This window comes from Dermacentor andersoni, chromosome 4 (genome assembly GCF_023375885.2).
Source record: "Dermacentor andersoni chromosome 4, qqDerAnde1_hic_scaffold, whole genome shotgun sequence".
In the NCBI taxonomy this organism is placed as follows: Eukaryota; Metazoa; Arthropoda; class Arachnida; order Ixodida; family Ixodidae; genus Dermacentor; species Dermacentor andersoni.
In genome coordinates this window covers 70,189,736-70,216,023 of record NC_092817.1, presented here as the reverse complement: position 1 = coordinate 70,216,023, position 26,288 = coordinate 70,189,736, and the positions used below count along the sequence as shown (strand labels likewise).

General features: G+C 45.1%; 1 protein-coding gene across 1 annotated transcript; it reads right to left on the bottom strand.

Annotated features, from left to right (window-relative positions):
- Positions 1-1,219: 1,219 nt before the first annotated feature.
- Positions 1,220-19,369, bottom strand: LOC126536275 (pancreatic lipase-related protein 2-like). The gene is made up of 7 exons (XM_050183173.3): positions 19,265-19,369; positions 11,885-11,943; positions 9,460-9,713; positions 8,590-8,817; positions 7,277-7,523; positions 6,452-6,655; positions 1,220-4,489 (listed from the first exon to the last, which is right to left on the bottom strand). Exons 2-7 carry the CDS (start codon positions 11,916-11,918, stop codon positions 4,188-4,190), a joined length of 1,269 nt encoding a protein of 422 aa, XP_050039130.2. The 5' UTR covers positions 11,919-11,943; positions 19,265-19,369; the 3' UTR covers positions 1,220-4,187.
- Positions 19,370-26,288: the final 6,919 nt, after the last annotated feature.

Here is a 26,288-nt window from a genome sequence, read left to right as displayed (position 1 = left end):
TTGGCGTCAGCAGTTTCAGCAACAGCAGCTGTAGAGAAGTTTCGAATTACCCAGACACTGGCTAAGGGCACTAAAATCAATAAAATAGCCGCAGACCTTTAGATAGTAACTAGATTTCTTCTTCGTATCAGTGCTCAAAGTCGTCGTTCAATTTCATTTTAAAATACACTTTAATAAAACTGTTTAAAGAAGCATTCACATCTGGTAAAAGTGATACTTAGCCCTTGTCACAACAGCCCTTACCACATCGCTTTTATTTAGTAATCATGCAGTTCTCCGAAACCTAACGTTCATAGAAAAACGGCAACTGAAATGTACAATCTTGCATCACCATGCCGCTGTTGTGAAAGCGACTAAATCATAACGTCCTGATTTGCAGTTTACAACGCTTTCATTATTTCGTTTTTTGACTCCTATATTTTAACTACCCAAGTAGGTTAGTTTATGTCCGAAGGTTCCACGAGCCGAAATTAAATTTAGCCCGATGTGTCATGAAGCTGGTTATGGATGCGAAAATGAAGAAAACTATTTATTTTTTACCCGACCCGGAAAGAGAAGGCCTCATCAAAACAGAGGGGGGGGGGGGGAGCACTCGGAAGTATTGTTCTTGAAACAATTTGCTCTGGCCCGTTATGCCGCTATGGGGACAGCTAGGACTATTAATCGACAATATCGCTGTGTGTTTGGTGTATAATAATGCGCTTTCTTTAGAAGAAGTACGCTTACGTTAAAGATATAATGAAAATAATAGCCAATAGAACAAGACGCCGAGTCAGGAGGGCTTCGTAGTTCGTGGCCTCACAATAAAGTTGATCACTAACGGAATAGAAAGCTGGCGCAGCTATAATAACTAAACAGATTGTAGCGGTGCTGCTGTTGCCTCCAGAGCTGGTAAGAAAGAAGTCGGCTCACGTGCAGGTAGCACGACAATAAAACACACTGGCGCGCTCGACCAAAGCGGCCGCGGTATCGGCCGTTCCAGAGATCCCGCGGCGCATGGCTTGCCGGCCTAAATAAACCGTGGCTACGGCGGCTACCTCTTCGCACCGCCTCCCACAAATTGGTGACCGGGACGTGTGGTTAGTGGCCCAATAGATAAGAAAAGAAAAGGCAGGGAGACTAATTAGATATATATACTCTGACTATCTACTCTATACTGGGGAGAGAAAAAAAAGTACGTTACAGAGAAGTAAGCGAAAGAAATGAGGAAACACGGGACTATCTGAGACTATCGGCGTGACCGTTGTCACGCCGAGTTTATTAATGTGCGACACAGTCAGACGCAATCACATGTGTTGCACACAGGAACATGCGTCACACAGAGAGAGACATGAACGTCACACAAAACATAGTTTCACACAATCATAATGACATGGAACGTTAAAGCGATAACAGCAATGCTGATGCACGCACGCACACACCCGCACTCGGAAATATCCCGTAGTCGTCCGGATTTGACTGCAGTGCCACATCCACTGTGATTGCTAGGTCAACGACAAAATATGTACCGAAGCACTGGATCAATACATGTGAAACACAAATATTTCGACATACATATAAAATAATACTCTATATGACAACTGTCGTCGAAAAAAGAAAATAAAGGAAGTCGAGAGAGGAGCACCTTTTTATCGTTCTCGCGCCGCGATAACCAACAAAAGTGCGCTACGAGTTGGGCAGAAATTACGCTTAACTCGTATAATTAGCTCGAGCACTTTCTGTGCACGCTTATGTACAGGCTGAGGGTTCTCATTTTTTTTTCTGTCTTTTGTCCTAATTTTCTTTTCTATTGTCTTTTTGTCGTTTCTTTTTTGCAACTGACAAGTCAAACGAGTTCTCTGAACATGTGTTGCAGGAAGCCTCAGCAAGTGTTACAACTCGAATTAAAGTGTTCGAGCAGAAGACGTAGATAAGTTCGCGTTCTGAAGCCTAATCAGGCTGAGCGAGTTGTTGAGGATTCACGATTTTAAAGGTAGTCGCAAAAAACATGGACAAAGAAGAGACTTTACTGAAATATCACGGGATGTTTTCTTCGCACACCGCGGTGCGCATCGTACGCTATAGCGAAGCATACGCGGGCGAGTTGTCACTTTTCTTTTCTTTCCTTTTTTTTCTTCTAAAATTACTATATAACATTTTCGAAATGCTTCTCTGAAAGTAACGAGACCTCTAAGTACGCAATTAACCTCTAGCTGTTCCTTCGTGGCCTCGTTCACCAACATCTTTCATCAACATAGCTCACTTTTCCTTACGGTTAATTTTCTTGCGGCGAAGCACTTTTAAGGCGTAGTTAGAGGTTAGTAGATTAAGGGGCAGCTAGAGGTTGTTTCCCCGGCGCTGGATTTCTAAAAAAGAACATGAGCGTATTGCGCTAATGACTGTTCGATAGCCGTTAGTGTACAATGTTCAAGTAACATCTTTCTTTTTTCATCGCCTGACCATTAAAAATCAGATTACATTGAGTGACACAGTTTGGCTCCCTCAAACATAACTTTACTTTCCTCGATGCCAGTGACGGGAAAGTAACCGCAATCCAGTCCAGGCAACCTATGAAATAAAAAAGGAAATTACCTTTTTCTCAAATAAATCCCATGAGAAGAAATTTGGTCCCATTGCTGTAATTTCGAGCGATCGCGAGAGTAAACTCAACCGCGAAGTCACAAACATGCAAAAAATTTTTTTCTAACAACCAAGATTCAATCAACAGTTTTGTAAAGTAATACTGCTGTTATTCTAACATTTTTATTTCTCCACTTTATCATTCCCTGAACCGTTGTATAAAAGAAATGGACCAAGGTATGGAAAGTCATTCTGCATATATGAGCGGCATTTCAGCACAGAAAAAAAAAAGCTCAGCTCGTGCATTTTACAGGATTGTTTAAATCAGTGATTAAAAAAAAACACACATTTCACCCTAGAATAATAAAAGGTGTATAAATGTTGCTGCTCACTATTTATAAATGTGAAAACTGCGGCGAAGATAGTTCTTTGTATCACAGTTAACAAAGGCGACTAGTTCTTCGTGAGCGACAGGTGCGTATGTTGTGTTAACGAAGTTACATATATAGCTAAAAGCAAGAATTTAACAATTTTAGCCTCTTAGTTCGGCTTGGGACATTCGCCACTGCCCTAGCCATGGGGATGTATGGGATCCCGCTGTTTCTTTAGAGCAGGACTTGTGTAGGGAAGAAATAACTTCCTTTTTCATATATACAAGTGCACTGCGATAGTCGAGTCAGTTACTGCAATTCATGTGACCCTGTGACGACTGCATTTCTCACACTTTTCACTAGCTAGTACTACGTGGGCCACATTGATTTATCTGTATATTTAATTAAGAAATACCGTCAGACAGATGGGTGACAAATAGATGACTTAACCCCGTCGCTATCGATGACAAGGTAACTCGTCTTCGCAGTGAGCGTCCTATGGTGCCGAACGACGAGTTAACTTGTCCTGAACTTTCCGCCATTTTTGCAGATGTGTATATCTGCCGTTTCTTCCAATTTCGACAAATAAACCGCAGTCAGTGACGTTTGCTATCTCTTTTTTCAACAAGCATAGTAAAAATACAATAGGTATCCCTGGTATTATATATATATTTAAATTGGCGCGATACATGCAGGTTTAAAATACTACCGCACTATCAATTATTTTTTTTATTTGTCAAGGCAGTTAAGGGGTTAATGTAGGCCGAACTAATTGTTGCGCTGCAGTAATGTTCTAGTTTTACTTTTTTACCAAACTAGATTGCAGTTGTAAAAATACCGTATTCATCCAGTATTCCTTCCATGAAGAGAAAGTAGTAGGCCTGTGGAAATTTTTACGCACCCTGAAAATGCAGTAACGTCGCTACGTTACCATGAAATATCTCTGAATCCAGTAGACGTCGTCGCAATAACTATAATCACATTTCCCACCTCTCAAGCCCCCTTTTCATCATAACAATGTTGACTCGGCCCTGTCGCGTAATCTCGACGTTGAAATTGACGTTGAAAATGACGTTGAAAATGACGTTGAAAATGACGTTGAAAATGACGTTGAAAATGACGTTGAAAATGACGTTGAAATTAATGCGACCTGTTTCACTCTCCTAGTCACATTACGAGCCCTAAAGCTTTACCCCTGCTCCGGCACATCCACAGCCGCAATGTAAGCCATCGTCGTCTCGCGAACCGTCTCATTGTCTAGCGGTAAATAAACCTCGTGGACACACTGAAAAGCGTTGAGAGAACTAGGACTAGAGAAGCGGTTCGTGTCACGGCTCCGCCCGGGCAGTGCGGGTACTGGGAGGACACGCTGAGAAAGTGCCTTCCGCGCAAGTTCGCACTGGCGTTGTGCCCCATGACACCGCAGGGCGTCCGGTCACAGGACGTGCACCGGCGGCTCTCGAAGGCGCCGTAGTCGTAGCAAGGCAGCGCCGGGTAGCTGCAGGTACGGATCGAGTTGGCGTAGTACAGTGTGGCACGGGAGTGGGAGCAGTCCAGGCCTTTTTTTTTTTTATTGTAGGGGAGAGTGAATGAGAAAAGAGAAAGGAGAAAAGAGAATTAGTTGCGTGGTTGCTCACTGCGTGGTCAATGAACTCTACAATAGAGAGAGAAAAGAAAGCACGTGGAGAGACTAAAGAGAGGCGACCGTACACTGAGTGTGTCGGCGAAAGAGAGCATGCAAGGTGGGGGCGAGGTGGAGGGATCTAAGGCTGAGGCAGAATGCGGACAAGTTCAGCACTTGAATTAGCCCACAAAACACCTTTTCTCCGAAATTTAAAAGCAAACAAAAAATATGTGAGGTTCTACCTCTGAAAACATCACACTGGTTATAGGACACGCTGGTAATATTCTGATCAACTTGAGCTCTTTAGTGTGCGTCTTGTCTCGGTTCACGCTTTGAACCTCTTAAACTACTAGGCTGGAATGCATCTGTTTGTAAAGAATTTTAGTAAGTGGTCGTTTTAGGGGGGGGGGGGGAGGCTGTTCGCAAATGCTCCTGTTCGTGCAAAAATTGGGGCGGGTAAGTGTTTATTAGTTTGCTTTTCTTTTTATTTATTTATTTATTTATTTATTTATTTATTTATTTCCTTTCTTTTTTTTCTACAGGCAGCCAGCCTTTTCAGTATGCGCATCTCATTAGCTTTAAAGCATGCATTGCAGCGTAAACCGAATATGAGGAACTGCAGATTAACATTTCAGTAACGGATATCAAAAAATACGAGCACGAGGTTTACTCATCTGTAATTTTGTACCAAAACGGATATCGTACTTCTGTAAACGGCATGTGTTTGATATACTAAAGCAGCAAGCTGTATATAATAATTTACCGGTAACGTGAATTTGTTACGGTGTTTACAAGGGTATTGCAAAAGCCCGACTCACATAATAGTGGATATTCTTCAGAACGGTTTATAACAGGTAAATATTGTCCGCCTTAGATGCATTAATATACGCAGTTTACAAAATTGTGATATCATTATTCATTGCTGAGTTACAGAGTTGTAAACTTGTTAGGTTATTTTTTTCAATATGTTGCGATTTTCAACAACTGTTATAAAAAAGATCAAAAGTTCGCTTCCTAATGTGACGATGTTTTAACCTTTTCTTTTAAATGCACCAAACTTGATCAAAATCACTGGAGTCGTTGCCTAGAAAAACTATCTATACCTTGCAACGTACTTAGATGGGAGCCCCCGAGCTAAATCTTCCCTTAAAGCGGAAGTATTTGTAGTTTCTGTCTTGAATTTGTGTTCTTCCTGACCATAGACAGATCTGTGCCTTTATCAGATCTGAGCACGAGGTCGCGGGATCGAATCCCGGCCACGGCGGCCGCATTTCGATGGGGGCGAAATGCGAAAACACCCGTGTACTTAGATTTAGGTGCACGTTAAAGAACCCCAGGTGGTCGAAATTTCCGGAGTCCTCCACTACGGCGTGCCTCATAATCAGAAAGTGGTTTTGGCACGTAAAACCCCATAATTTAATTTAATTTAAATCTTATGCGCCGAAATCGCTCATACGAATACATCTTCCGCGCGCGTTTCCAACATAGAAATTCAATTGCACACTGTATACATGCATGCGCACCAAGCGGCAAAGGTATAAAAATAAATTGTGCATATCCAGCACCCATATTGAAATCTGTATGAAGCGGTTAATTGAATGCATTAAGACTGTTCATATTCTGCAACACTCTTTTACAGCATAGCGATTTCCGTGCCTGCGAGGCAAATCAGCAGCACGCGGGAAGCCAAACAACGCGTCACGTAATCCACGCGACATCACCGATTACACTGCCTCCGAGATGCGCCCACTTTTCATTACACTGCCACCGGAATCGGCCAAGTTCACTATTGAACAATCGTCCAAGACGGGCCCACCTTACTCGGAAAGACGAAGACGATCGAGTAGACACGCAAAATTCCCGAACAGAAGGCTTTTAGGCAGCGTCTGAGACTTACGTCCAAGGCTTTTGCATCCGGGCTGGTGCTTTCCCCCGTTCGGGTAGAAGTCCACGTGGCCCGATTCCGTGGTCATGCCCAGGCGACCGCGGACGAAGTTGAAGCCCATGCCCATGCTGGTGTGGATGATGTCCACAAAGTCAGCGTGCTCTTTGCGCACGTAAGCGTCAAAGTACTCGAACAACGGGCCGGCCGGGTCGAGGCCTGCACGCAGGGTATGCGAAAGCCCGCCACTTCATCGCACATCCCTTGAGAAAACTGAGCTGTCTGGTGATAGACACGTATCCAGATGTACAGGTTTCTTGATCAAAAGTTATATACACTCTGTATTTCAAGAACACTTCGTAGACACTGTATAAATATATATAATAATGAAAAAAGAAAGTCTATATAATAACGTTATATAGAGCTACCATTTGTTAATGAACAGATTATTAATAAACTGGTTATGAAATGAACTGATTATGAACAAGTTAGAAAACAGCACTAGAAATGAATTTCTGGCAACGCTACTAAACGTGTCGCCGATATTATTTTCCTTTACGATAAAAAAATATTTATTTGAAATTTATTTCACTTAGCTTTAGGCCAGAGAGCGCCTGACCTAAGTATTCATAACCAACAAATAAATTGCATGCTGAAGTCACTTATCGCCTTTCCCCATATTGCAGTTGTCACAAGATGTCCTGCAGCCTTTCTTTCTTTTTATTTCTTTCTCCCTTTTTCATTCTTTCTTTCTTTCTTTATTCGCACACCGTGAGGTAAATTCGCCATAGCAAGACGCTCAGCCGCCCATTGGAAACGGCGTCACGCCCACGTACGCACCCGTTATTCTTCCCACTTTGGATCCCGTGAGCGCGAGCACGTCCTGCCCGAAGAATCCCCCCGCTTGAGCACCCAGGCTGTGGCCGATGTAGTGGATGCGCGAGGGGACCAGCACGCCGGCGTCCACCAGCGTCTTGACCATGGTGGCCGCGAGCCGTGCCACTGTGCGAGTGCTGCGCGCGGCCAGGCTGTAGTTGGCGACCCGCGAGGCCCGCGACCAGTCCACGACGACCACGGTGGCGTCCTCCTGCGATCGGAGAGCGGGCCGTACAAGAAGTCGAGGGATCGATAAGGTTCTCTTGAGTTGCAAGGTAACGCTTTAACCTGGTCTGAGTATACGTTGATAAACAAATATTTAATTAGGTGACTTACTGTTCATTAAATATATGTAATTAAATTTGAGATTGATCGATCGATCAATTGATTGATTGATTGATTGATTGATTGATTGATTGATTGATTGATTGATTGATTGATTGATTGATTGATTGATTGATTGATTGATTGATTGATTGATTGATTGATTGATTGATTGATTGATTGATTGATTGATTGATTTTCCGCTATGAGGCATGCCGAAGCGGAGGGCTTCGAATCAATTTTGATCCCTTGTACTTCTTTAACGCGCACCTAAATCAAAGTACACGAGCGTGTCTTCCCAGCCAGCGTCAATCGGAATGCGGCCGTCGCGGTGGGGAGTAAAACCCGCGATCTTGGTCTCAGCTGCAAAAATATACGTTGGTTGTAGCAAAACTATGGTTCCTCGAATATTTTGGGGATTATAGCGGAAGTTAACGATATATTCAGCCTCTACTTGGAAGAGGGCCAAGCTAAGCTAGGTTTGCAATAGCAATGAATGTCCCCTGTAGCCGTCCTCGGATGATAAATAAACCTATTATATTTTCGTGCGTACGATCTACGCATCTTTAGACAGAGAGTATGCGCGTCGATGGATTTTGGAAAGTTGTAGGTTTTATGATTAAGAGGCGGAGTGTGCTGAACAGAACGTCGAATGTCTTCCGTCTTCAACAACCCAAAGAAGCGAGAAAGCAAAAATACTTATCGTATAATACATTGATAAATACGACGCTCAATGGTAACTGGAGGTATAGGTTTAGCTACAGGCTTGGAATGTCATGTGATGACGGCCACTTTCGGTGGCTATTAGACCTGCTTTTGCAGATTTTTCAGATAGAAAGAAAGCTAAGTGAGACAAAATAGTCGTTGTTACCGAAACAGGCTTTTGCATACGCATAGTCCTTGAATTTCACCGAGAACCACCTGTCAAGCACGCACGCTAAGGGTGTACGTACCACGGCGAGTATTTCGTCCTTGATTCGCTGCACCCAATGCGCGGAGCCCTTGCTGCGGTAGCCATGGACAACGAAATAGAGGGTCTGGTCGCGGTCCAGGTGCTTGGCCACGGCGCCGAAGTCCCCGTCGTGGCGCAAAGTAACGACGGGCTCTCTCGCAGGCTCGTCCGAAGGTCTACCGCTTCCATTTTTGGCGTTCGTGTAGATCAGGAAGCTTGGGTCGACGGCCTCAACGTGGCGGAATCATGCAAAATAGTTTGCGCGTAGTGGGGGGTGATTCCTTTTTATTCAATCAATGTTTTTTTATAGTTTCGCTTCATCGCGATTTGTCTTACGTATTGCGCCTTTAGGTTTACGCTACGCTGCGTTACGTTACGTACCACCGAGTCGCTTTCGAATCCTAGACGAGGCATGTGACATCTGCTTAAAGACAAGTTTTTTAAGCTCCTCGAGACGCTTCGCTGTGGCCTGAAGAATGCATGCCATCTCACCATTTCGTGCAATGGTGACTTCCTGTCTCTCACCTGCAACCTTAGCGAGCATTAACTTACGTTCCAGTCGACCGTTAGCAGTGTTTTACAGCATTGCTTCTTTTTTTAATCTCTTCACGTTGGGAAGCATTGCTTTTACACAACCCACTTCAAATTAAGAAATCAGAAATTATAATAAGAGTGCAGTGGAGGTAAAAACATTACTTTTTTTTTTTATCTAGCGCATTACAATGCCACTAAAAGCCTTATTTGCTTCAATTTATTGCAGATCTATGGGGGCTAACGAATAACCTAAGTAAGGAGTATACGTTGTTTCCGTAATCCAATGCGATATAAGAGCACAGAGTTTCCCGTTTCTTGCACGAGCACACGGGTGTACCTGGGGTGAGCGCGGCCGCAGGTGAGCCAGGTTCCGGGCAACTTCAAAGACGCCCACCAGACCGGCGATCGTAATGGGAGCTGACGCTGCGCCGTCGTCGCTGGAGTACGCCGCCGCTCCGTCGAGGAAGCGCCTGAAGGCTCTGTTCACGTCTTCGACCTCCGCGGGACTCAGTTCCGCGTACTCGTCCTCGTCGTCGGCAGTGGGGCGCAAAGGTGACGAAGGCTCGCAGCAGGAACGCAGTACGGCGCTCCCTGTTTCCAATGGTCAACGAAAGACGCCCGGAACGGTAGGCGGGTAAGCCTATAATAGCTTTAGCCGCCCTGCCTATAGCGTTATATTGGGGCCTGATTGGAGAGATTGGAATCGGTATGCTTCTCCAGTTGCTCCATATCAATTCTACAAAAAACAAAACGCTTTTTTTTTTAGAAAAATAAGTAAGTAAATAATAAGAGACTTCAGCACACATAAGCGTAACACGTACAAGAGTGAAACAAAAAGAAGAGACGAAACATCAACAACGAAGGTGAGTTACTGAACGAAACGTTTCCTACAGTATTTGAGCATACACGCATACCGTGTGTCCCAGCAGCGTTAGCCAAGCTGTTCAACGAAAAAGAAATATTAGCATAACACGGTGGACACGGTTATATATCCTACATCGTTTGTTGTCAGAAGCCTGACGATCGAACACCGTAGGTCTTAAAATTGCTCCCCACCCCCCACAAGACTTTTCTGGAGGGGGCGGGGGCAATACAAAAGAAATACTCTTACCGCGAGACGACGCTTGGTAAGCCAGAAAAGGCGCGAAAACGAAACACGGGTGGCAACACTGCCTTCAAGTTCCCACACCAAATGGCCCGTGACGTCATGGATTCTGACAGCGTCTGCTCCAGCCTAGTTGAGTTTTTTATCGGTAATAACACAAAGTCGATATTCTGAGCGAACAATGGACATATTATGCGTCATGCGTGGGCAAAGTTTTCAGAGCATCAGTTCATTGTGGGCTTTGCGAAAAACTCATTAAGCAAGTGCTCGAAGGCGTTTATGCGCGTTATCAACTATATTTCTCAATGTCCCGCATAACTCTACGTACCACCGAGCTTATATTTGGTGAAAACAGGGCGCGTGTTAAGTGTAATGTCTGGCGAAACGTTAGCGTTTCTGGCATAATTCCGAACTTTGTATACAAATACTCAACCCTCGTTTTCTCCATTTTTTTCACGTGTTATACGAGGTTCGCAGTCGGTTCACTCTGTGTCTTCAGTGAAGTAAACAACGTATACGTAGCTTATATTATGTGAAAATAAGGGAAAGGTTACGGGTAACGTGTAGAAGAAGTACAAAGCATGTAGGTTAATTACAACCTATGCAGTAAACTACGCATCCAAGCACTCCGGAACGTTGTAGGTGTGTTTTATGAATGCCGCAGAATTTATCCCACTGCACCGACAGAATTGTAACTGCCACCAAGATCGAATTTGGTGAAAGTTGGGCGAACGTTATGGCCAGTGAGCATGCTAAGTAATTAAAATGTTTGTCGTCAAAGTGCAGTCATTGTAAAAATAGCTTCAGCAGAGGCTGGAGAGCTTGAGAAGGCCGTGTATTCGCTCTTTCCAAGTGTCTTAGGATAAGTGGTCATGACACCAAATTCATATTCACTAGAAATGGGTGCCATAGTCAGAGTAAAATCTCTATCTCATGCGCATTTTACATAACCCTCGAGTGCCGCACGGAATCCGTTATTTTTGCCATCAATACACGTCATGTAAACGCTTGCATTAAAACAGACATGCCTTGAAATAGGTACAAAGGGAAAGGCGACATGCACAGTTAGTCCTTGTTTTGCACACCTCTGTGATTCTTCAGAATGCGCATTAGTCTGAGAAAGCTAAGTATACTGGTATTGCAAATTGAGCATGCCTTAACGCATAATTTAAAGAATATTCAGGCTACAAAGAGAATCAGCACCAGCACGCTATTAACTCACAAGAAAATTCTGAATACCAAAAGCGTTGTTTATAACCGGATACTGCATATTTCTCTGTCAACAATCTTGCATAGATCTCTAAGGTTGAAACCTGAAATCGCAGCTTCGAAGCATTGTCATTGAGTCTGTTCCTGCGTTTGGCGGCCAGCTATAGCAGTGCATCGAATAATTTAGTCCGAAACACTGTGTAAAAAGCGCCAGATGCTTCTTCGATTACAAGCAAAGCTAAATGCCTGTCGTCTTTGCCAACATTGATACCAGTCAGACTTGGGAATAAAAAAACGACATAAAGCTCTTTCTGCCTCATTACCACATCCGAATTATAGTACTCTTCTTTCCTGAAGTAGCCATCTCTTTTCTCTTTTTCTTGCGCTGGTTATCTAAAATTTACATCGCATTTGATAAGCCCGTGCGATAAATCAGCATGCAACATACCTAACAGCGTGTAAAGTACTGCCAGCACCCTCATGACTTTGCTCAGTAGTGCAGAGTACCTGAAACGGAACAAGTACGAAGAAGTAACCATATGAAATGGGCACTGTGAGGAACCGGCTGTTCATGCATTGCACATTGCACGCCTTGTCAACTCAAGTACATCTGTTTCTGCGGTCTGAAAAAGCAGACACTCTGCAAGTACGTTAATTAAACCTTGAACGTGAAATTACATGGATCTTTTTCTTTGTTGTTGTTAAATTGATAGCAGTGGACCCCCCGCACATTCGACGCATCTCAGTGCAATGTTGTGATCTCTTGTGAGATGCTCGGTAAGCAATGGTGTCTAAAGCTACTTGAGCTGCATCATATATATGTGCTTAGAGTGCCCGAAGTATGCAGATTTTTTTTTTTTTGGCTTGCATTGCCTCGGTGCATTAAACGAAAACACTGTAGTTTCATAAATTATCCTTTCAAGTTTACCTCCCCCCAAAACAAAGCCAGTGGAAGAAACCGAAAGTCAGGATAGGAAAGAGGAGGAAGCAATTATTAGCAGTGTCTCTATATGCTTCTCCACCATACGGTGGGCGATGCCTACACAAACTAAATCAATTCAGACTAGAGGCATCACTGACTAAATTTTCTTCCTCTTTAAAGAAGATTGCTCGCACTGATTTAGTCGAATGTTTACTCAAGCCGATACCGCAAGAAGTCTAAGGCTTACTGTGCACAACATTGCTCCAACTATTGAGTCACTGCTCCGTATTATTTGCGAGACTGCAACTTTCTTTTTCTTTAGTTACGACCCCATATGGTCAACAGACAATGAATCCAAGGAAAGCACAAGGGATATTAGCTTTTAAATCTCTATATTATTTCCTTTTCATTTGGTTGTAAAGAATATAAACAAAATCAATGCAAAGCACCAAATATATACTACGTAAAGTTCTTATAACACCGTCTCCGCTGCTACTGCATGCAGTGCTGTCTGCCGGTTGAGTGACGGGGTCCAGCAGAGCGTCACAGAGATGTCTTTTGTCCCGCGTACTCTTAGAAAGAATTGTCATTTAGGAGCGCGGCTACGGTTCTCACAGGGTTCACCTATAGTTACATCAACAATAGCATCATATGTCTGATTTCACTTTGAAAAACTACTGGGGCATTGTAACGTAAAACTATTCAAATCCGTTTTTATTCCAATCTCCTGATGTCAAATTTACGTAGCCACTGACGCAAGCACCGGGTGGTAACCCACAGGATTGTTTGAAAAGCTCAATCAAACGCGCTCCTCGTTTATAGGATGTCACTTTCTTTTGCTTTCAAAGCGAATAGCATTGCATACATTGAGCAGATCTCATTATCAAATTTGCTCACAAGAGGCGAGGAGGAAGCTTAAGGGGAGAAGGGTTCGATGGGGCCGAGCCAAAACAATCAAAGTATAGATAACCGGCCGAAGAGAATGGTGCCAGAGTCTGCGATTGACCCACTTACCCTTACTTAGGTTGCAGTGTCTAGTCAGAAATCGCGACGGCGTGCAATGGAACATTAAAAACGCCGCCAGAATGGATCCTCAGCAAAGAAGAGTTGGCAAAGTGATGACGGATACGTGCCGGAAGGGCCCGATAACGTTATACTGCCGTGGAAAAAAATGTTTGTCATACGCAAATGAATCCATGCTCCCCGGCCGCTCCGAGTAGCTAGTGCCAGAGCAATCGTTTGGTAGCCATCTTCTATTCCTTTAGGAACGGGGAAGTCTCCGGCTATTCAGAGAAAGATTCAGCTTTGATCGACATATTAATGCGTCTTTAACCCGTACATGTGACTTTGACGCGGCGAGTTTTCGCGGTTTTGTGACGTCGCGTGACAGATAGGCGAAGTGAACGCAGCCCGAAAACGTTTGATCAATGGCAGAGTTTTATGGCTAAAAAGGCGTCGAAACAGAACTAATTATTCTTTTCTTTCATTTGGTCTAATCATGCCTAATCAGTGTGCACATATCATATCACATGGGGCGTTTTCGCCGTTTACGTGACGTCTCGTGAGAGACAGGCGAAGTGCAGGCGGCACGAAATTTTTTTTACCAATCATGGAGGACTGATTGCAGAATTAGAATACAAAAGTTTGGAATAGCTTTACGTTATAGCGCCCCTGAACTGAATGTATTTACCTTAATTTTTCAACACTCGTTTCACTGCCTCTGTGTCACTGAACACGAAAGGGACAGCGAACTTTATAACAGTGCCTCCCAATAAACATACCTGGCTTCTCCTTGCTTCACACCAGTTATAAACGAACCGCTCAACTAAATTTAGTAGGATGATCTGAATGATGCCTCGTTATTCTTATTGTCAAAATAGTGATCTGAGTCAAAATCACCTCTATATTTATCACCATACTGACGTTGTACTGATAGCGAGATATGTACGAAATTATTTATTCGCGCGGCATGTCGGGAGTTCAAAGGGCATTCACCTCTAGTCAGGACTCATTAGTTGCCATGTGAGTGCATACTGCTAAGATAATCGAACTAGCACACCTTCGTAAGAACACATAAGAACGTAAGAACCGGGTTGCGTTATTGATGGTGCTTGTTCCAACCCATGCGCGCCTTGTCATCTGCCAATCTCTCTCTCTCTCTTCGCACCGCAAGCGCTGGACGTGACACTGTCAGTCGTTCGGACAATAAAAGAATAAGCATCAGTGGAAACGAAATCCAGCCACAAGCGACACAGTAAAGTCGGTGAAGTGGCCTCGCAACGCGAGAGTTGATATGCTTCCTAGTGAGAGTTGATATGAGTTGATAGGCTGCTCGAGTGCTGGTATAACGCCCCTCAAAGCACGTTTAGGACCTGCAACGATGGCAAAGAAAATTGCGTGCTCGGCTTAGGTGGACAAAATTTGCTCGCACAAGTTCTTGTAGGCATTTGCAGGGTTAAGTTGGGCGCGTCCATTTTAATGAACAACGCGACAGACAACGGGAACAACGCGACAGCGTCGGGTGCGGTATGTTTTACGGCCACGCTTCTTGCAATGTTTACCTCACTAGTCGGGGAACCTATATGCCTTGTTTGGAAATTGATAGAGACGGTAAACAATAGCGAGCTTACCAGAACGACCCGCTCAAACTCTGTGACCGACAACTCACGCATGCATCCCACCACAATACAAATGCAAGATTGAAAAGCGCACCTATGCGGGTACTACGTCATGCGAGCTTCATAATAAAGCTGTTCTGCGAGTTCCGATAACGGCCGTAAATCGTGTTATCGAGTGAAATTATCTGCAGGAAGATATTGCATCACAAGCCCTTCTCACGAGGAATACCGCTTATTGCTCATTGTTCACTCAGAACATTGTCGGTGGGAATAGTCCTATCTTTTTAACGACATTAACATTCTTGGGAAACTTCACCCACTTCGCAGTACGTCTGTGTGTGTTAACTAATGCATTTCCAGCGCCCCGGAACAAACAGAAAAATATCTTGAGAGTAAAAGAGAACTGGACAGGGAAGACGCTGAAATCATAAATCCGATTATAGCCCAGTTTTCTGCCGTAAGTCTATATGTGCGCATGTATGTATGCCCGTATCTAACCTCTCTCACGCCACTGTTCAATGACAAAAAAATCCTTTATAATATTTCCGGTGCTGGACCGAATCGAACCTGCGTCACACAGGTTTCTCAGGCACAGCAGCCCGGTGCATTAGCGCAGCGCCATGAACGCGCGGGCGCAACGAGGGAACAATTCTCAGCGTTCGCACGCACCGGCGCGCCACGCATTTCGAAGGCCCCGCGGGAACTTCGTGGCGGCGCCGCAAGACGGCACTGCGTGTCCAGAGGGAACAAGGACCTTAAGAGGGAAGTGCGTTAGATGAGTCGGGCTGCAGTACGCGCCTCATGCATGACGCGCTTTGGCGGTGGCAATACGGTGTGTAGCTACATTGATTTAATGTCAATCGCATTAATTTCGACATTCATTGTGAGATGGGTTCTAGCGAAATTTCTTCCACACCGAATGGTTTTTTAAAAAGAATAATTAGTTGCAATCACAAAGTAACTATTTCAGCAGAATGAGTATTGAATATCTTGCGAATAACAGTATCCAATGTGGGCTTACATCTAGTCACGAGCTAATCACATTGCCATAATCCAATATGAGCTTCAACAGAGTACGCAGTAAAACAAATCGAGACATTCATTCCTCGAGTGGCGAGAACTTGCCGAGTTGGTACATGTTCCTGATCTGTCATCGCACCAACTAGACAAAGGCAACAAAGAAAGGGAAGAAAAAGAAGAGACGATCACGGAGACGATCAGTGCCTGTGATCTTCTCTTCTTTTTGGTATTTATCTAGTTGTTGCTCTGATTCCTGTTTCCATAGTGTTTTAGTGAACCTCATGGCATTTCTGGTAATTGAAACGGTGATTAAATTAATAGCGCAGTACATTGGACCTAAATTGAATGTTGTGATCAGCGTCACCTCCTTAATATGGTCAGATGAATCCGTGATTTATTTATTTAAATCCTTTCAGAGCCCGTAGGGCGTTACAGAAGAAAATGGGGGCATCAAGCACTGCAAGCACAAATATAGGTATCGCGTCACGACATGCACTCCAAGCGCATTTTAAATGTCTCTCGTATTAGTAATAGACACAAAGGAGGTGGGAAAATGGTTGATGTCACGTATCTGGTGGTTACTGATGTCGAAAGAATTTGTTATTAGGCCGCTAGGCAAACCAGTTCAACGTAAACAGTCTCCGGCGTGAGCTAATTAATCTAACGCTGACTTCAATTAAGTGTTGTCAGCGCACATTACAGAGCCAAATAATGCTTGCAAAGTTGCTGCTATCGTTTTTGACTTAAGAGCCGGAATGGTGGGTTCTTCTGAGGCGTAGGAAAGAAGGACATCTTTATTCAATTTCTAACACAATCGACTAACAGACAAAGAAAATTCCCAACAGTTAATATTTATGAACTCAGTTAGGGCTATAAGGAGTGATTCAGCAGCACAGTAAGTGTTCAACGACGAAAATTTCAGTACTCGGTTAAGCGCGCAAGGCAATTAGTGTTAGTTTAAAAATACCTGCAAATCAGCGGTCCGCAGCTGCAACGCACTATTTCTGAGTTGAAGCCGTGCTCAGACACCTTTCTACGGCAAAATACATCAATATCCTTTCTTTTTCTTTTCTTCGAATATACGAAATATTAAGAAACGGCTTGTTATATATAGCGTAATCGCATTCCTTTAACTACCTTACTCGAAGCGGAGTAAATTACTCGCACGAGAAACCGAGATGCATAATTGACCGATTTGGGAAATTCCACCAATTAACTTTTAATTTCCCTACTTTGCGGCGCGCATTGGAATTTACAAATTGTAACCGGTTTGCTTGCAAAGCATATCCACTTGTAACGACTTCTATGGGTAGCACGGATTTCGAGATATGCGCTGTGAAACTTGGGGTAAAAATGCACTATTATTGCACTTACCTTTTCAATAAACCGCCGTTTTATGCACTGAAGCACGAAAGTTACTGTAACGCCTATGCATTTCGTCGCTCACTTTGGGAATGACTATGTTGAAACTGGAATAATCCAGAACATTCGTTATAAGTGGGGCATCAATGTATGTATCAATGTATGTCTTGCGAACTCACCGGCTACAATTCGTAAATTGCAATACGTGCTCTAAAGTAATTAATCTAAAAATTAAGTAGCGTTTTTCCTAAATAGTTGATTATGCTTTTCGAATTCTCGTGCATGTAATGACCGCCTCTTTGGGTAATCCAGCTCAATGATTAGAATTGTGCGATCTGCCACAGGTGACTACTAAAAATTCCGTATGATTTAAAAAGAAGAAAGCATCCGGCATATCTGAGGCCGCATAATTTCAGTAAGTAGCATTTCACTTTCATCAAAAAGTAATAGTTGTCACACATTCTTCCAATATCTTCCACAGCATCTCATAAGTAACTAAAGCAGTGATAGCCGTTTGCCCTCATTACACTCGAGTATACACTATATGAAAACTCCATATCATTTCATGAATTGCATTTTATGGGATATGAAGACTTACGGCACGTCATGTTATTTCTTGAAAAACGCAAATTATAAAAAACAATGTGGTGGCTGCTTCACGTAAGTGTTTTAAAGGGATGCGGAGTTATCTAAAAAATTCACCGACGATTACGATACTCCTTAGTGCGAAATTTGAGCGCAGCTGCGTGCTTTAATTTCGTGATATATTGGCTGGCGCGGACAATCTGCCTCGCGCGGCACGTTGCAAACGGAGCGAAGTGTGGCACGACGGCCTCGCTAATTGGGAGATCGCGAGAGGAAACGCGTGGGCGCGATTCACAGCAGCCGCCGCAGACAACCTCCCCTCATGCAGCGCTTTGTTTCCATACAGACGACGCGCGCTACTCTGGAGCCATCGCGTAGTCATCGCCGCAAAGCCCCTCGTGAGCAGCACTATGCTTTTCTTCTCACTCTTATACCCTCCTCCGCCTTCCTCCTGATGGCCCCGCTGCGCCCTCCTCCTCGCGCTCTCTTCATTCTCGTAGTTTTCTCCATCTACCGCTACGCTCCGCGTTCGCTCTCGTCTTTCGCTGGGCTCGTTCGCTCGCTTACGCCGACGCTCGCCTCAGGAACGGGCGCCTAAGAGCTATATACACTCTTACAATACATACTTCAAATACGGCAACTTCACTACGATATCCTTAATACGTACGGGCTTGCCACCTGATTCATTTGGAAATGCCGGTCTTGATGTCTCTTCGCAAAAGCGCTAGAGTGGCTGCAATACTATTACAGTCATCTATAGCTCCAGAAACAACACCTTCAGTTTATTTTCATATTGATATACACACAACGCACCAATCTACGGCCCGAGCCCACAATCAGTAGCACGTCATGAAGTCCAGCGCCGCTCGTCCGCAATAAGGAAACCAGCAAATACGTACTATGATTAGAAGCATGTCGTATCAAAGAAAGAAAGAAGGAAAGAGAATATTTAGTTCAAAAATACCTACAAATCAGTTCGCTTTCACTATTGTAGGTTCAAGACATACCGTTTGGCGGAAGTACACATAACTCCAATATGCCTCAGGCTACATAACTTCACGCAGTGACAATACATTTTCATCAAAAAATAATTGTGACGATTTCTTAAGTATCTTCTGCAGCATCTTATTATGAAAGAAAGGGAGAAAGTAATATCACATTGCTTTCTTCTTATTGAAAGCAGCGGTTCAACTCTTTAGTTGTATCTCGTTATCTCTGCGCCCTCGACAAATATTTGCCGTTGCGGGACAAGCTGAAAGGACAGCAACGTCAGCACGGTTTAGCCGCGTGGTTTTGCAGCAGCAGCAAGCGTACAACTTACGTGGAAAGAGTAACGAGGATCCGTCGGAGAGGCTATTCGCTTCTTTCGCACATCGCGGACCACGGCGACTCGCCGAAACCGGCACGAGTCTACAAACTGGCTCTCCTCGATAACGCAGCATCGGCAACGGGGCTGATAATAGGTTCGCAGTTGCCTTTCCTGCCACACGGCAGAACAAGCGGTTCACCTGGCGTTCTTATCGGCGCTTATCTCAACACTTTTGGCACGTGTGTGTGCTCACTGTGCAGGGAAAGCTCGGCACGCAATCCTGTCTGGCATTTTTTTAATAGCTGCCCGACTGTATTTCCAGAATGCGTAAGAAGGGTATATATAAAGTACGAACCCATTATTGAACCTGAAAATTTTAGTCAATTTATGGGTTTTAACGTCCCGAAACTGCACAGTAAGTTATGAAGAACGCCGTTTATAGTGGAAGGCTCCGATTTAATTTTTACCGCCTGGTCTTTCTGATAACGTGCTCCCAAAGCAGGGCAGACGGGCGTTTATGCGTTCCGCCTCCATCCGAATGCGGCAGCCATGTGTGGGATATGAACCCGCGATGTCGTGCTCAGCAGCGCAACGTCATGGCCACTGAGCCACTAAACTCCTGCATTAAAAGCTGCTTATAGTTCTTCAAGGCTTTGGCGTCCCCTTAATTATGAATTAAGATTATATTGGCGTTCTTCCAAGATTCCGGTACACTCAAGGTCATGAGGCATTGCGTATACATTGCGTATATTGAAAAATTATAGACCGATCATCTTACTGTCCGTTGCTTACAAAGTATTTACTAAGGTAATCACAAATAGAATCAGGAACACCTTAGACTTCTGTCAACCAAAGGACCAGGCAGGATTCCGTAAAGGCTACTCAACAATAGACCATATTCACGCTATCAATCAGGTGATAGAGAAATGTGCGGAATATAACCAACCCTTATATATATAGCTTTCATCGATTACGAGAAAGCGCTTGTTTCAGTCGAAACCTCAGCAGTCATGGAGGCATCACGGAATCATGGTGTAGACGAGCCGTATGTAAAAATACTGAAAGATATCTATAGCGGCCCCACAGTCACCGTAGTCCTCCATAAAGAAAGCATGAAAATCCCAATAAAGAAAGGCGTTAGGCAGGGAGATACGATCTTTCCAATGCTATCCACGGCGTGTTTACAGGAGGTATTCAGAGACCTGGATTGGGAAGAATTGGAGATGCGAGTTAATGGAGAATACCTTAGCAACTTCTCAACTAGAACTAGAAGTTTGCAGGGACAACATGGCCACAGGACAACATGACAACAGGGTTAACTAGAAGTTTGCAGGGACAACATGGCCACAATTAGTACATGACCGGGGTAGTTGGAGAAGTATGGGAGAGGCCTTTGCCCTGCAGTGGGCGTAACCAGGCTGATGATGGTGACCTTAGTAACTAGTGATTTTCCGATCATATTGCCTTGCTTAGTAACTCAGGGGACCAATTGCAATGCATGCTCACTGACCTGGAGAGGAAAAGCAGAAGGGTGGGTCTAAAAATTCATCTGCAGAAAACTAAAGTAATGTTTAACAGTCTCGGAAGAGAACAACAGTTTACGATAGGTAGTGAGGCACTGGAAGTGGTAAGGGCAGGTAGTACTTAGGGCAGGTAGTAACCGCGGATCCGGATCATGAGACGGAAATAATCAGAAGAATAAGAATGGGCTGGGGTGCGTTTGGCATTCTCAGATCATGAACAGTAGGTTACCATTATCCCTCAAGAGAAAAGTGTATAACAGCTGTGCCTTACCAGTACTCACGTACGGGGCAGAAACCTGGAGGCTTACGAAAAGGGTTCTACTTAAATTGAAGACGACGCAACGAGCTATGGAAAGAAGAATGATGGCTGTAACGTTAAGGGATAAGATAAGAACATATTGGGTGAGGGAACAAACGCGAGTTAATGTCATCTTAGTTGAAATCAAGAAAAAGAAATGGGCATGGGCGGGACATGTAATGAGGAGGGAAGATAACCGTTGGTCATTAAGGGTTACGGGCTAGATTCCAAGAGGAGGGAAGCGTAGCAGGGGGCGGCAGAAAGTTAGGTGGGCGGATGAGATTAAGAAGTCCGCAGGGACAACATGGCCACAATTAGCACATGACCGGGGTAGTTGAAGAAGTATGGGAGAGGCCTTTGTCCTGCAGTGGGCGTAGCCAGGCTGTAGATGATAGTTATTCAGTGCTCCTTGGAGTAGCTTCTGAAGTGACCCATTCTTCCAGACATATGGGCCATAGGCCGCTTGGTTTGTCCTGTGGTGCGTCATCTAGCGCATTTGTACGTGCCCGCAGGACCAATATAGTTTGGTTATTATGCGCATGCCACAGTGTTCAGATTGCGGTTTGGCCCGTCGCCCCTACGGGCGTGGGTGGGCAACATGTTGGTCAGTCATTAGTCAGGAACGCAGCAACGGACTCTTCATTGTTACCGTGATGATGCACTCAACTAAAAGCAAAGTTAGGATTGGATCCGTTGAATCCAACTTGGCTGGCAATGGCTTCAGCGATCCGCGTAGAATCTATGACATGGCGCGGTGCCTCGAACACAGAAAGGGCAACGACAAATTTGCAGTTTGCAGCAATATCCAAAATGATGTATCTGTGTGTTCTCTTACATAATCAATGACGCGCGAAAGCCTTCGCGCATCGCTATCGTAAAAATTCAGCTGGGGAGACGAGTAATGGCAGCCACTTGTTTTGTGTAAGCAACGAAGCCGTGCTCAGAGGTTATGAAGCATAAAACAATTACTGCGACGTCGGCATGTCTCCCGCAGAAAGAGATACCAGTTTCTAAATGTCACCTAAGTGATGTGGGCTGGTTTCTAACGGTGAACGCCTTTTTGTTCCTCTACATAAAACCAAGCCTTCTGCAGTAAGGACGAACCTAGTATAGGCTTAGCGACATGCCGACCAAGATGACACCAAAGTGCTTTGCCCTCCTCGCAAAATGTACCACGAATGACTATGCTGGATCAATCATCAACCTCACAATAATGACTGGCGCCGTAATCGACTCTTCTTTTTCTGCTACTAGCGGTTCCGTGATTGAACTTCATGACAGCTATAGCATGGCAGCGCAGAGAACATGCATCCATGCATGGAGGTCCTCTACTCACCGTTGCCTCGAAGCCTTGCCCCCCACTCGCCAGCTTGCTCCTTGACCCGGTTCACCATGCATCCATGGAATAATAAAAAGATAGTGTTCTTCACAGTGCGCTTCCATACACTCCACGCAGGGACCACTACACCCGAAAAACAGCGGACCACCATTCCCCTGCTGCAATCGACCGCTGTGACCATCCCTGACTACGGGGCTCGTTTTCTGCGTGTGCCTCTAAGGAAAGCACACTGCAGCACGTGTAGTGGACCGGCGTTTTCCCGACACATGCTGTGGGAGTGCCCGGATTTTGATCAAGCGCGGGAAGTGGGTCTAAAGGCTCTTCCTGCTCTCATCCTCTCGACCAGCTACTACACTTGCATAATGCGAGAAAACGTTGGCAGCATAGGAGGACACACGAATGTGGTCAGGTCCCCCCTCCCCCTCCCCCTGTTGGCTGAGCAGGGACGTAAATTCTGTGACGCAAGAGGCGCGAGAAAAGCGCGATAGAGGCGCCACACGCCACGCGAACAGAGACGAATTAGTAGGCCACTGCTGGCGGACAGAGGACACCTGCGGCTTCGCAAACGCTGTTTCAGCAAAGCAGTGTACCCCCAAAATTTCCTCAATATGCACACATCTGTTTTGAGCTACCTGCGCGCAGCACAAACAACCCTAACGCATAGGCGGTGTTACGATTCACACCCCGTACCCCAACCCCGTAACTCGCTGCGAGCCCGTAAAAATGTTCTCCGGCAGGACACACGCGCTCTTATCCCACCGTGTGTCTGCTCCCTCCCCCTTCATCTCACTAGGGCGGAGGAAGTTGTGCTTAGGAGGCTTCGGGCCGGGGTGGCCCTTACACCGGCTGTTGTCTCAAGGTGGAACTGGTCGCATTTACCACTGGGTGCTACGTGTCCATACTGCTCCATTCCTGTGGTGGAATCAGATGCATACCACCTAATATGGACATGTACGGGTTTACAATCGGAACGCTCGCGTCTCCTACTGCAAGCCGGCCTCCGCTACAGTGTGACAACCAGCTATGACCGCTGGATACATGACAACAGATTCCGCAAAACACTGCTTCAATTCATACACAACACAGGCCTCACAGCACACATATAATACACATATACGCTCCAAGAATTATGCCTTAAGGGCAAGCCTTTATCGCAATAAAAAAAAAAAAAGATTCACACCTCGCCAAAAACGCGGTCTCCAGAGCAAGCACATCGGCGCAGTACAACAGAAAGCAGCGGACAAGAAAATGGCGTTCGGAGTCGACCCTCGGCACCACGGCCCGGGCGTCCTGTCGTAAGAGCGATGTCCGAGCAAGGAGACCACAAATATGAGACGGATGTATGCGATGACGGCAACAAACAGGACGAACAAACTGGGGCTGTTTCGATGTCCGTTAGCAAGCATCACGTGTCTGGTGTTAAACCATCATTGCCCATGCCCACTAACGACATAGAGAAGCAAGTCAGGCAAGTACGTGGCCCCTTCCAACCGAGCCTAAGCAGCTATCCTCAAACAGAAAGGAATAATCACAAAAGCAGCTTTTGTGCATAGTGGCTTGCGAAGTTTAGTTGGCTTGAGTAAACCCCAAATTGTAAACCCCAAATCAGGAGAATATCAGCACAACTTTCCTGTAGGAGCGGAACTGAAGTACTGGAGTTCCACGATGGAAAGTTCGTAGTCCTGGAAACAATGGTGCCTCGAATCTTGGAAATTTATCACGACTCCCCGGACTACGGCGGGCACGACGGGTCCTGGCGAACTTACCGCAAGATAATTCAGCGTTTCCGGTGGAAACACATGAAAGATGACGCCCAGCGATATGTCCACTCTTGGCATCAATGTCAAGTCCACAAAGCCAAGTACCTTCAGAGAACAGACGAGATGGTCCTATCTCAACATTCTGACATATCGTTCGAAGTTCTCCAGGTGGATTTGGCAGAGCTCAAGAAAGAGGCTACTGGAGTAAGAAAAAAATACTGTCAACCCAAGCACTCTGTACAGATTGTTAACCAGCGAAGCTGGAACGTGTGGCCCCGGTGTTTATCACTGGGTAAATCCCGACGGTTCATTAAACTCTTTCTTAATTATTGGTTACGTCTTTGTGCTTCTTAATAGGGTACACACACGTTCGGCTGCGACGGAGAGAACGACGTCAGTGACCGTATGCCCGCATTCCGCCGTTGTCGCTTGCGTTCGATGTCTCGAGTTTGCTCGGTGGTGTGGTTAGTAGCATACGCCCGGTATTGCCGCTTGCGATTCTTCAAACTTGCTTCAAAATCAAATCTGTCCGTCACGTAAGACGATGAATGGCTCATACACCCTTAAGCAATGGCGCATACCCCCGTAAACGCGGCCTCCCCATGACGACGACAGAAGAGAAGTGAAATTCTACGCTAGAATGACGTGTGGCAACGGAGCCAGCTGTGGAAGACGACGACGAGGACGAACGCAGTAGCAGTGGCACGAGCGCGTTCGCGCAGTAGCGCCGAGGGGCGCCAACGAGCCAGCTGTGGATGAAGACGACGACGACGCTCGAGCCATTGCTGATGATGACAGTTTTAGCGATGTCCGACAACGACGGCACAGGGTCCGCATAAACAGCTTCGCTCTAAAACATAGTATTTCTTAATGGCAATATATATATCAGCGCACTAGAATAGTAGCTGCACGACCGGGAAGGGAAGACGCTAATAGTCTGATTGCCCTTTTGAGCCGAGAGATGTTTAAGAATACTAAAAAAGTAATATCAGACAATAGACCAACATTTGTAAGCGAGCGTCTGCAAGAGTTTGCGAAGGGACGATGAGTTATTTCGCGATGCTGCGCGCCCTATCTTCCTGCAGAAAATAGCATGGCTGAAAGAATCATACGAGACTTGAAGCTGTTTATTTCCATGTATTCAAGTTTCAAAGGCGGATGGAAGTGCTGATTGGAGGCCGCTGTGGCTCAGTATACAATTGGTCGCACACTGCGAGCATCGGTTCCCATACTTCGCAGCATTCGGAAAGGCACCGGCGCTCCCCGCCATACAGCTCGGTATTGCTGACCGCCTGCAATTGTGCAAGAAGTGGAAAACTGCAGAAGCGTACCAGCGATACCGCGAAGATGTGACGAGACATTTCGACCGCCGCCACAACACGCGGATACCTCGTCTATACAGCTGAACGATTTAGTAGTCGTCAGGAAAGGCCTTCCGGGTACGAAGCAGGTGTACATGAGGCCGTATCGCATGGTGCAAAACTGTAATATAAAGAGATGTTCTCAAAACAGTTGGTTACGTCAACGATGACGGCGTGCTCCAGTTTGAAAACATTGGAAACGTCTTTATGTATCATCCCAGGAGGTTTGTCTTCAAAGAGAGGGAGTGTACGTGGACGGTGGGAATAAGTTAAGAGAGGGTCCTAACGAAGACGACGAAGTGAGAGGGGGTTCCTAATAAAGATGATGGCCGACACCATCTACATTTATATCCACTGGATTTCGGGCTTGAAAGAACACGATGCAAGCGTTCAACCAACATGAGAAATCCGATTACCTTGTCGTGGAACAGTTCCAAAAGAAATAAGTCAGTTGCTTTTCTTCTAAATGAAGACCTTGTTCGACTAGAGTACCAAGCAGAGGAACGATGCCAATGAAATCGCGATGTTCTAAGCCGCTTTTTGATCTCGTAGTCCTAAAAAAAAAAAAAAAAAAGCCGTTCGGAGGGCACGTTGAAAGGAGGGAATGTAGAGAACGTGTCTCTCTTTAGAAATTATCAATCTATATTGAAAGCGCATTACCCAACCTTGCGCGATCACTTGAGTCGGGGTTGAAGAACGCTTCTTGCACGAGTAATAGAATGCAAAATAATCTTACAATCGCTGTACACAGCCAG